Genomic DNA, 12,885 nt, shown 5'->3' on the forward strand with positions numbered 1-12,885 from the left:
TGCAATTCTTTTTTTTTTTTTTTTTTTTTTTTGAGACAGAGTCTCGCGCTGTGTCACCCAGGCTGGAGTGCAGTGGCGATCTCGGCTCACTGCAAGCTCCGCCTCCCAGGTTCACGCCATTCTCCTGCCTCAGCCTCCGAGTAGCTGGGACTACAGGCGCCCGCCACCACGCCCGGCTAGTTTTTTGTATTTTTAGTAGAGACGGGGTTTCACCATGTTAGCCAGCATGGTCTCGATCTCCTGACCTCGTGATCCACCCGCCTCGGCCTCCCAAAGTGCTGGGATTACAGGCTTGAGCCACCGCGCCCGGCCAATTCTTTACTTTATGAGCGTGCCTCATATTATTGCTGGTAGATAAAAATCAAGAAACAGGAAAGCCATTTCATCTTTACCTTTCTGGTTTGATCGTGCACTAACAAGCCCTAGGAAACACTGCCTATGAAGAAGCTTATCTTAAGGAAGAGTTATAACAGTATCTGCTTCTGTTCAGCAATTTTCTTTTTGTTCCGGAATAAAGGTGTGATTCCAGTTAAATAGTAAAGTTTTTAGAAATAGAGCTTTCCTATTGTATGCTATTTTTCCATCAGTGTCATTATCTGGAAGTGTTTACTCATGTTATAAGGTCTGTGTGAATCGACACTGCAGTAGTGGTCTCTGGGAACACAGTTTTTTGGAACGTGGAGTTGGATCTCTAGCATCTCCAACATATATCTGAGTCAAGTGATTAGAGGCTTTTTCCCCCCTTCACATACTGCTCTCTGTGACTGAGATGTGATCTGTGCAGTTAACTTTGCTCCCTCCTTTCCACTGTTGGGTATTTTTGCCCTTTTCTTATCTTTCTTTCTTTCTTTTTTTTTTTTTTGAGACGGTGTTTTGCTCTTGTTGCCCAGGCTGGAGTGCAGTGGCACGATCTCGGTTCACTGTAACCTCTGCCTCCTGGGTTCAAACAATTCTCCTGTCTCAGCCTCCTGAATAGCTGGGATTACAGGCACGCACCAACACGCCTGGCTAATTTTTTGTATTTTTCGTAGAGACAATGTTTCATCATGTTGGCCAGGCTGGCCTCGAACTCCTGACCTCAGGTGGGCCACTGTGCCCAGCCTATTTTTGCCCTTTTCTTTCCTATTTTCCGCCGTCTTCTTGAGGAATTTGTAAGGTTAAATACTCATAGTTACACCTTATACAATACTTGGCTAAGCCTTTGCAACTAGGAAGATTATGATGCTTAATGAGCCAGTAATTACAGTATGTCTTCATATTCTCACAGACACACTCAAGCGTAGAGACCATGATGGTTAAGAATAAGACTTTCAAATGATAGTATCCAGTTCTTAGAAGATGAGAGGAGACGGCTGGGTGTGGTGACTCATGCCTGTACTCCCAGCACTTTGGGAGGCCAAGATGGGTGGATCACCTGAGGTCAGGAGTTCGAGACCAGCCTGGCCAATATGGTGAAAACCCATCTCTACTAAAAATACAAAAATTAGCCAGGTGTGGTGGCTCACGCCTGTAGTCCCAGCTACTCAGGAGATTGCACCATTGCACTCCAGTATGGGCAACAGAGTGATACTCCATCTCAAAAACAAAACAAGAAGATGGGAGGAGACAAAAGTTCTGGTTCTTAATTAAATACTGTACTATTGAATCAGACAAAAAATACTTACAAATGTAGAAACTGAGACTCCAATAAGATAAAGCAGGTTTACAAGTCACTGTATCAACTTGGAGGATACCTGTTCCTCTCCTCTCATCCTTGGCCCATAAGGAACATTGTGTTCTTGCCGTGGCTTCTCAGAGGTATGTATTATAATAGATGTGTTTGGGGGACTTGTTTAACTACTGCTAGACAGCAGGCACTGTTTGTTTTTCCCTGGGAGGAAAATAAATGCTTTTTGCAGAGATGAAGTTGAATGATTATCACTATTCAGGATTTACCTTGTTCAGAAAGCTGTGGGAGGCAAGAGTAGTTGGTAAGTTAGGAACAGCTGTTTGGAGCTTTACCTCTTTCTTTTTATCTCAGCCGAAGATAGGTAGTGATTTTTTATATGTCTAATGCATATGGTATAAACTAGCATTTGATAACACCAAGGTCTTCTAATATGAGCAGCTGGTTTCTCTTTAGCCCTAAGAGGCCCCCAAAATAAGCCCTAAAAGTCCCCCAAATAAGAATATTTCTCTCCTGAAAAAAACTTTGTTGAAATGAAAGTATTACATACTTCTATTATTGATGAATGTTACAATTAATATACTTTTAAAAATAAATTTTAGACTTTCTTTTCTTATAGACGTTGCTTCTCTTAAAAGCCTTCTTTTGTCTGGCTGTGGTGGCTCATGCCTGTAATCCCAGCACTTTGGGAGGCCGAGGCGGGCAGATCACGAGGTCAGGAGATCGAGACCATCATGGCTAACACGGTGAAACACTGTCTCTACTAAAAATACAAAAAATTAGCTGGGTGTGGTAGCATGCACCTGTGGTCCCAGCTACTTGGGAGGCTGAGGCAGGAGAATTGCTTGAACCCGGGAGGCGGAGGTTGCAGTGAGCCGAGATCACCCTACTGCACTCCAGCCTGGGCAACAGAGCAAGACTCCATCTCAAAAAAAAAAAGAAAAAAAAAAAGCCTTCTCTTTAAAGGCTTAGCTCTGTATCTCCCAAACAGCAGTTATTCATGTACCATCTGTGAATTTGGCCACATCAGTGTACCACCTATACTATTATTTGCTTAATATTTTCTTTTGAATCTAGTTTACATCAATTTACTCCCCCTTTATGAAAAATTGAGGGGACAGTTTACATACAACAAAAATACCCATTTTAGTTACAGAGTTTGTGTTTTGGAAGTTGTATATAGGGATATTACCACCAGCATGATCAAGATACGAAGCATTGACCTGGTACGGTGGTGCACACCTGTGATTTCAACACTTTGGGAGGCCAAGGCAGGAGGATCACCTGAGCCCAGGAGTTTGAGGGCAGCCAGGGCAACATAGTGAGACCCCCATCTCTATAAAAAATAACTTAGCCAGACTTGGTGGCATACACCTATAGTCCCAGCTACTTGGGAGGCTGAGGTGAGAGGATCACTTGAGCCCAGGAGGGTGAGGCTGCAGTGAGCCACGATAGTGCTGCGCACTTGGCCTGGGTGACAGAGCAAGACCCTGTCTCAAAAAACAAATCCCCTACCCACCCACCCGAAAAAAGGTACAGAGCATTTCCATCTCCCTGAAAATGTCCTTTTGCAGTGGATCCCTGCCCTGCTTTCTGTCATTCTCGCCCTCTTTACCCACCCATCGCATCCCTGCACACCCCCCTTTTTTTTAACTTCAATTTGTGCTCAACTGTAATGTCTCTGTATTCTGAGATTTGAGGTGTGTGTGTGGGTTTTTGTTTTTTCCAAATCACATAAAAGTGTGTGTGTGTGTGTGTGTGTGTATTTATTTATTTATTTATTTTTGAGACAGACTCTCATCCTGTCACCCAGGCTGGAGTACAGTGATGCCATCTCAGTTCACTGCAACCTCTGCCTCCCAAGTTCAAACGATTCTCCTGCCTCAGCCTCCTGAGTAGCTGGGGTTACAGGCACACCACCACGCCCAGCTAATTTTTTGTATCTTTAGTAGAGACAGAGTTTCACCATGTTGGACAGGCTGGTCTCAAACTCATGACCTCGTGATCCGCCCGCCTCTGCCTCCCAAAGTGCTGGGATTACAAGCATGAGCCACTGCTGCCGGCCAAATGTATTATTTTTTAAATTCACACTTTGATGAACTGGTTTAACTGAGGAAAGTGTTGATTAGTGTGAAGATAATTTCCCCCCCCCCCCCCCCCCCCGAAACAGTCTTGCTCTGTCACTTAGGCTGGAGTGCAGTGGTGCGTTCTTGGCTCACTGCAACCTCCGCCTCCTGGGTTCAAGCGATTCTCCTGCCTCGGCTTCCCGAGTAGCTGGGATTACAGGTACCCGCCATCGTGCCTGACTAATTTTTGTGTTTTTAGTAGAGATGGTCTCGATCTCCTGACCTCGTGATCTGCCCACCTCGGCCTCCCAAAGTGCTGGGATTACAGGTGTGAGCCACTGCGCCTGGCCTAAGATGAAACAATTTTTCAAGTGACCAGTTCATTAATTCCCAAATGTTAGGCTCTAAAGACTCCTTTTATTTCTACTGTAGCTTCCACTTTTGGAAGATATGATAAACAGCTTTTTTTTTTTTTTTTGTTTGAGACGGAGCTCCACCTTCCAGGTTCACGCCATTCTCCTGCCTCAGCCTCCCGAGTAGCTGGGACTACAGGCGCCCACCACCATGCCCGGCTAATTTTTATGTATTTCTAGTAGAGATAGGGTTTCACTGTGTTAGCCAGGATGGTCTCTATCTCCTGACCTCATGATCCACCCACCACAGCCTCTCAAAGTGCTGGGATTACAGGCGTGAGCCACTGCGCCTGGCCTTGCCAATTTATAATTTTCTGTTAGCTTTTTTGAAAAATTGAGAGTTGCTCCCTGACCTCCTTAACCGTCTTACATTGCGTTTGATTCTTGACTTTTCCTGCAGCATTTAAATTGTCAGAACTTTTAAGCAATTTTAACATTACATATGTAATATTTCTTCTGATAGTGAGGGAGTATTTTAATATCCCATACTGTCCGAAAGTGCTAAGAATCACCTAGCATAAAAACGATTCTTGGCCGGGTGCGGTGGCTCAAGCCTGTAATCCCAGCACTTTGGGAGGCCGAGACGGGCGGATCACGAGGTCAGGAGATCGAGACCATCCTGGCTAACACGGTGAAACCCCGTCTCTACTAAAAAATACAAAAAACTAGCCGGGCGCGGTGGCGGGCGCCTGTAGTCCCAGCTACTCAGGAGGCTGAGGCAGGAGAATGGCGTGAACCCGGGAGGCGGAGCTTGCAGTGAGCTGAGATCCGGCCACTGCACTCCAGCCTGGGCGGCAGAGCGAGACTCCATCTCAAAAAAAAAAAAAAAAAAAAAAAAAGATTCTTGGCCAGGCAATGTGGCTCACATTTCTAATCTCAGCACTTTGGGAGGCCAAGGCAGGAGGATTGCTCGTGAAGCGAGGAGTTTGAGATCAGCCTGGGCAACATAGTAAGAGCTTGTCTCTCCAAAACATTTTTAAAAATTAGCTAAGTGTGGTGGCATGTGCCTGTAGCCCTGTCTGCTCAGGGGGCTGAGGTTAGAGGATCACTTGAGCCCAGGAATTCAAGGCTGTAGCCAGCTATGATCACGCCACTGTGACAGCCTGGACAATAGAGTGAGGTTGTGTCTCCAAAAAAAAAAAAAAAAAAAAGATTGAAAAAGTGCTCATGAAGGTATGAATAGTAGGGCTTGTTTTATAGAATGATCTACCTATTAAAGTCTCAGTTCTGGCTGGGTGCAGTGGCTCATGCCTGTAATCCCAGCACTTTGGGAGGCCGAGGCGGGCAGATCACCTGAGGTCAGGAGTTCAAAACCAGCATGACCAACATGGTGAAACCCCGTCTCTACTAAAAATACAAAAACTTAGCTGGGCATGATGGCGGACGCCTGTAATCCCAGCTACTTAGGAGGCTAAGACAGGAGAATCACTTGAACCCAGGAGGTGGAGCTTGCAGTGAGCCGAGATTGAGCCACTGCACTCCAGCCTGGGAGACAGAATGAGACTCCATCTCAAAAAAAAAAAAGTCTCAGTTCTGTGATAGTGAGCATACAGTTGAATGGTTCTTCTTAGAAAAGGAGAATTAAATCATACCTACCATGCATCTGTGTTAGATAAAATTGTAGCAAAAATATTGAACCCACTTCATTTATGCAACAGAATTAACCATACTCGAAATATCATTAATAAATTTGTAGAGAGGTATAACTGTGTTTAAATTCTCAGCAATTAGCATCTATCAGAAAATGTGCATGTAGATATATCCACTCTGTAAATGCTTTGTTGCACTTTTTTTGGTTTTGGGATTTTTATTTGAGACAGAGTCTTGCTCTGTTGCCCAGGCTGGAGTGCAGTAGTGTTATCTTGGCTAACTGCAACCTCCGCCTCCTAGGTTCAAGTGATTCTTGTGCCTCAGCCTCCTGAGTAGCTGGGATTACGGGTACACTGCCACGCCCAGCTAATTTTTGTATATTTAGTAGAGATAGGGTTTCACCATTTTGGCGAGGCTGGTCTCAAACTCTTGACATCAGATGATCTGCCCCGCCTTGACCTCCCAAAGTGCTGGTTTTACAGGTATGAGCCACCACGCCTGGCCACCCTTTCAGTCTTAAAAATGCTCGGGTTTAAGGGTTGGTGGAAAAAGGAAAAAAAAAAAAAATGCCCTGATCTGGATGATGAGTTTATGGCCATTTAGTTGAGACTGTTGTAAAATAGAAATTTTCCCTGTAAAGAGTCACTTTCTTCCCAGGTGAAACCATTAATCAAACAAGGATAATCTTTAAAATTAAACCTTAGTTCTAAATATGATTTTTGAGTACGAGCTTTTTTAAAGCATTGAGTTGCTTCATTGACTTACTTGATAAAATTGGGAAGCAGTATTGCCCAGTGGTTAAGAGCACTGGTCTTAGAATTTTACTTAGTTTTTTTTTGTTTTTTTTTTGTTTTTTTTTGAGACGGAGTCTTTGCTCTGTCACCCAGGCTGGAGTGCAGTGGCGCGATCTAGGCTCACTACAAGCTCCGCCTCCTGGGTTCACGCCATTCTCCTGCCTCGAGTAGCTGGGACTACAGGCGCCCGCTACCACACCCGGCTAATTTTTTTGTATTTTTAGTAGAGACGGGGTTTCACCGTGTTAGCCAGGATGGTCTTGATCTCCTGACCTTGTGATCCGCCCGTCTCGGCCTCCCAAAGTGCTGGGATTACAGGCTTGAGCCACCGCGCCCGGCCTTAGAATTTTACTTAGTTTTAAACGTACTATGATTTGGGGCTTGTGAGGAAGTAATGTGTGTAGAGGCGTTAATTATTAGCACGATGCCTGGAATGTAGTAAGCAACCCAGTAAATATTAGTAATTATAAGGATCATAAATCTGATTGAATACTTACTCTGACCCTGCACTCAGTGCTAAGGGATTCAGAAGTTATTTGACATTCTTCTCAGGAACCTGACATAGAATAGTGTTTTTCCTTTTTTTGTTTGTTTGTTTTTTGTTTTTGTTTTTTGAGATGGAATTTTGCTGTCGCCCACGCTGGAGTGCAGTGGCATCATCTCTGCTCACTGCAGCCTCTGCCTGCCACGTTCAAGTGATTCTCCTGCCTCAGTCTCTTGAATAGCTGGGATTACAGGCGCCCCCCACCACGCTTGGCAAATATCTGTATTTTTAATAGAGACAGGGTTTTGCCATGTTGGCCAGGCTGGTCTCAAGCACCTGGCTTCAGGTGATCCACCCACCTCGGCCTTCTAAAGTGCTGGGATTACGGATGTGAGCCACCGTGCCCGGCCTGTTTTTTTTTTTTCTGCCAACATTATCAGACAGCCTCCTATGTACTAACTAATAGACATCTTTATGCATCTTTATACAATTTAATTCTTCATTTAGGTTTGTGTCTGGCTGTTGCCCTACTGTTGTTTATTAATGTTGATCATACAGCTATTTTGGCATTGCCCACAGCTATTGAGTATAAGAAATGTGATGAAGAAAGTGGTAACTGCCCTCAGTAGAAGCTTATGAAGATGCTGTTTTTAGTTTTAAGGGATCAGTTAACGTACAACTTTTCATAGAGCATTCCTCGGTTTAGATCTTAATATTATCCTGAAACTGGGTAATACTTTATATTTTGGATTATCCAATTAATGCAACAAACACATGAGGGTCTACAGCATTGGAGTCATTGTTCACATTTTTTCACCCAAACTTAACTATCAGTGCTGCTTTTCCTACCCATCCACTCCCCCACCGGGCTTACCCCCTGAAGGGCAAGAACTATTATTTTTATTTAATTTTTTGAGACAGTCTTGCTCTGGCGCCCAGGCTGGAATGCAGTGGCGCAATTTCAGGTTACTGCAACCTCTACCTCCTGGGTTCAAGCGATTCTCCTGCTGCAGCCTCCCAAGTACCTAGGACTGCAGGCACACGTGACCGTGCCCAGCTAATTTTTGTATTTTTAGTAGAGACGGGATTTCGCCATGTTGGCCAAGCTGGTCTTGAACTTCTGGGCCTCAGGTGATCCGTCCACCTCGGCTTCCCAACATGCTGGGATTATAGGCGTGAGCCACCACGCCCAGCCAGCAAGAACAATTTAAATGTAAGCCAGTCCGTGCAGTGCTTGTGCACTCCAGAGTCAGAGATTCGCCTGGGGATTATGAATCTGCATTTCTCTCGTGCCTCTCACAGTTTAAACATCTTGTCATTACATGGGATTTTAGTGTGTATAAATGCGTATGCACACAATATGGCTTCTAAACTATTTTGTGTGTGTGTATATATGTATTATATATGTATATAGATATGTGTGTGTATATATGTGTGTGTGTGTATTTGTTGTCGAGACAGGTTCTCTGTCGTGCAGGCTGGAGTGCAGTAGTGTGATTATGGCTCACCACCAAAGCCTCAACCTCCCAGGCTCACGTGATTGTCCCACCTAAACCTCCCAAGTAGTTGGGACTACAAGCACGCACCACCACGCCTGGCTGACTTTTGTCTTTTTTTGCATACATGGGGTTTTGCCCTATTGCCTGAGCTGTATTTTCTCTATTTTTTTTTTTTTTTTTTTTAATTGAGACAAGTTCTTGCTCTGTCACCCAGGCTGGAGTGCAGTGGCATGATCTTGTCTCACTGTAGCCTTGACCTCCTGGGCTCAAGCAATCTTCCCACCTCAGCCTCCTGAGTAACTGAGACCACAGGCATGCACTACCCTGCCTGGCTAACTTTTTTTGTATTTTTTGTAGAGACAAGGTTTTGCCATGTTGCCCAGGCTGATCTTAAACTCCTGGACTCAACTGATCCTCCTGCCTTGGCCTCCCAAAATGCTGGGATTACAGGCATGAGCCACCATACCTGGCATGTTTTACCTATTCTTACTGGAAATATTCGTTATAATTCTATTGAAGGAAATAACTGTGTTGCGCTTAGAGAACAGTATGTTGATACCCACTCTGGCATGCCTTCCTAAGGGATTTTCAGGGTAATATGACAATCAGAGAATTGAGCCAACTTTAGACCCTTGATCTAAAGAGAAGTCAAAATTAGTAGGAGTCTGAATCCCTGCCTTCAAGAAGCTTGTAATCTAATTGGGGAGCACATTTATACTGGAAAGCACATCTGTAAAACAATTCACAGTAAAGGGTGTAAGGAATCTTGAGGATAAATGGCAGTCGCAACAACTGCAAGCATTCTGTCCTATTGTCCCCATAAATACAGCCAACGTTGTCAAGCAACAAGTCTAGATTTTTGGTTTACGACAGAAGGCGTCAGTGTCATTAGAGGGTATGTGAAAGAGCAAAAGTGGCTTTATCCATAAAGGTTTCCTGGAATTATTGACTTGTAATTGAATAGGTGCTAGGCGAGAGATAGATAAAAGTCATGAGAATGTTTGAGACAGGATGGTCGTTGGGAGCATGAAGGTGTGAATCAAGCCAAAGTGTTTATCTTTTCATTTGGCCAGATGGTAGGGGACACACGGGAGTGTCACAGGAGTGAGGATCATCAGGAGCATCACCAGCTGACTCAGGGGTGAAGATAAATTCTCTTGACCATCGTCTGTTCCTCATTCTCCTCACTAACTGTCAGCCCTGAGTCCTTTTTCAAGTGCTTTCTGAGCCTTTTCATAGTTAAAGTGGTGAATTTTATTGAAAACACCTGTTTGAAAATTTGTCTATTTTATCTAAAAATTTGGTTGTGGCTAAATGATTACCTTGTAAGCCCTTGTGGGAGCCAGTGTGATATAATAGAGGTGAGAAACAGGAGTCAGGGACTCCAGGTTTTGGCCCCTCACTGTCATTTATTAGCTCCATGACTGTAGGCAAGTCACTTAACCTCTCTGCACCTTAGTTTCCTCACTTCCAAAATGTTAGACCAGAATCAGATGTTTTTATGCTATACTTTTTTTTTTTTTTTTTTTGGCAACAGGGTTTTACTCTGTTCCAGGAGTGCAGTGGCACTGTCATAGCTTACTGTAGCCTCAAACTCTGAGGCTCAAGTGATCCTCCTACCTCTCCTTCCTAAGTAGCTAGGACTGCAGGAGTGCACCACCACACCCAGCTAATTTATTTATTTGTTTTTTTGGAAAAGTGGGGTCTCACTATGTTGCCCAGGCTGATCTGGAACTCCTGGCCTCACGTGATTGTTCTGCCATGGCCTCCCAAACAATTTTTTTTCTTTTTAGTGAAACTTTTTACAAATAAAACTTTACTTAAAAGCCTGTTATATAAAACAGAGCTGATCTGCTAGGGAGCTAGAGGCCCCAGCTGCTTACGTAACCTTTCCTTCTCAGAGTTCTCCCAGGGGCCTTAAGGCTCAGGAGAACACAGCTGGAAAATCCCTGGACTAGATCCCTTAGGTCCCTTCTAGAATGGAACAATTTCTGAATCTTATATTGATAAATGGAGTGGAATTTCTTAAAAACAATTTTGAGGAGGCAGTGCAGTTTTAAATACGTACATATTGTATGCCACGCTGTAAGATATTGCTAGATACAGTGAGCAATACGAAAAGATAAACACAGTTCTTCCTTTAAGCGGCACACTTAGAAGAGTAAGAGGGGAACAAAAGAGCTCTAACTTATATATAATTATGTATTATTGTGTATAATATATATAATTTATTATTATAACAACTCATACTACATAGAGATTGAAGTCAACAAGAATTTTCTCCCTAAAAATAACTACAGAGATTAACAGAGAAAGGAAAATGAATGTGTGTGTTTTAATTCTGCAAAAAGGTCGGGCACGGTGGCTCACGCCTGTAATCCCAGCACTTTGGAAGGCCCAGGTGGAAGGATAACTTGAGCTCAGGAGTTTGAGACCAGCCTGGACAGCATAATTAGATCTTGTATCTACAAAAAAATTTTAAAAAGTAGCCAGGCATGGTGGCGAGCGCTTGTACTTCCAGGTACTCAGGAGGCTGAGGTGGGAGGATCACTTGATCCCTGGAGGTCAAGGCTGCAGTGAGCCACGATCAAACCACTGTACCCCAGCCTGTGTAACAGAGTGACTGTCTCAAAAATAATATTTGTCACAATAGCATGTCTTTGTATCACTGCCACATTGCTTGTCTGAAGTGAAGCTGACTCACTTTGTTATCAGAAGTGATCTCGTCAAAGATCAAGTTGTCCTGCTGCCCTGGAGTGTGGGTCATGCATTGCCGGTACCCCGGGGCTGTGTACAAAGGCCAGGCTGAGGGGACCTTGTGGTTACCTCCATGGGACTTGTAACTTGTCAAGGGGGAGGGTGGCACCAAGTGTGAAGAAGGGCAGGGTCCTTGGTTTTGGCCTCACGTGGTTCTTCCCAGAATGAATGGTGAAAAAATAATAATTCTGCAGGAAATTTAAATTATATTTTGTTTACTTTTTGGATGGGAGATAGGTGTACACATGGTACTAAAATTCAAAAGGAACAAAAGGAGGCCAGGTACGGTGGCTCACACCTGCAATCCCAGCACTTTGGGAAGCCGAGGTGGGCAGATCACTTGAGGTCAGGAGTTCGAGACTAGCATGGCCACATGGTGAAACCCCCATCTCTACTGAAAATATGAAAATTAGCTGGGCATGGTGGTGTGTGCCTATAATCCCAGCTACTTGGGAGGCTGAGGCAAGAGAATCACTTGAACCCAGGAGGCAGAGGTTGCAATGAGCAAGATTGTGCCATTGCACTGTAGCCTGGGTGGCAGAGTGAGACTCCATCGCAAAAAGTAAAAATAAAACAGCAACTTTCTGTGGAAAGTGGGGCTGGAGGACTTTTACTTTTTCTGTTATACTTTTGTACTGTTGGAAGTTTTAAAATCATGCATGTATTTTACAGTAAATCCAGAAGAAATGATGCTCTTAATTTTTCTGGGTGAATTGTGTTGTAGAGGTAATAGAGTATTATTAAAATTTCTTTCTTTTTTTTTGTCTCTCAGATAGCAGACCCCACGTTAGCTGAAATGGGAAAAAACTTGAAGGAGGCAATGAAGATGCTGGAGGACAGTCAGAGGTGAGCAGGACAGAGGTGACCCTGTTCAACGAGTTCAGCCTGCTATGAAGCCAGCAACTCCGGTTTCCTTCTGTTAAAGATGCCTCTTGGCCTCGCAGTGTCACATATAGCTTTGGCCGACTTGAAAATTGGTATTTGTCTTGGGTAAAGGGTGCCTTGTAATTAAAGGATTCTGAAATTGAGAGGAAGGGCTTACAATATTTAATTCTATTAAGAGTTTCATTTACTTAATATATTGATTTGACTCTATAAGTACTTATTATATATTCAGGTCATATAGAGCACCAAGTAAACAAGAAGTGGGTGGAACTTTTTTGTTGCATATTCTTGTCTTTTCCAGAAACTCAAACGGTACCTGAAACTGGAGGCAGGAAGATGTGATAAATGTGTTTGAAATCCTGCCTCAGTCACTAGGAGGTTATAGGCAACATGGTCATGTTTGCATGTTCAGGAGTTAGAAATTTGGTATGATGAAATAAATGAACAGCTTTTTCTTTTCTTTAAATTAGAAGAACAGAAGAGGAAAATGGAAAAAAGCTCATATCCGGAGATATTCCAGGACCACTCCAGGGCAGGTAGGTGGCAATGAGGATCCATACTTTTAGTTAAGGTATAAATTTTTGTTTGTTTTTGAGACTCAGTCTTGCTCTGTAGCCCAGGCTGGGGTGCAGTGGTATGATCTGGGCTCACTGCAACCTCCACCTCCCAGGTTCAAGCAGTTCTTTCTTGTGCCTCAGCCTCCCGAGTAGCTGGGATTGTAGGCGTGCACC

The 12,885-nt window shown here is 43.8% G+C and overlaps 1 protein-coding gene across 4 annotated transcripts in view; it reads left to right on the top strand.

The window, feature by feature from the left end:
* PDXDC1 (pyridoxal dependent decarboxylase domain containing 1) overlaps positions 1–12,885 on the top strand; it is a 60,941-nt gene that overhangs the window by 7,184 nt on the left and 40,872 nt on the right. For 3 of the 4 annotated variants that reach the window (XM_025371587.1, XM_025371588.1, XM_025371590.1), the window contains exons 2-3: positions 12,042–12,115; positions 12,625–12,690. In XM_025371587.1, coding sequence (XP_025227372.1) covers positions 12,042–12,115; positions 12,625–12,690 — 140 coding nt within the window. The remainder of the gene's footprint in view (positions 1–12,041; positions 12,116–12,624; positions 12,691–12,885) is intronic. The other variant, XM_025371589.1, reaches the window with a different exon arrangement.

This window comes from Theropithecus gelada, chromosome 20 (assembly GCF_003255815.1).
Source record: "Theropithecus gelada isolate Dixy chromosome 20, Tgel_1.0, whole genome shotgun sequence".
NCBI classification, from domain to species: domain Eukaryota; kingdom Metazoa; phylum Chordata; class Mammalia; order Primates; family Cercopithecidae; genus Theropithecus; species Theropithecus gelada.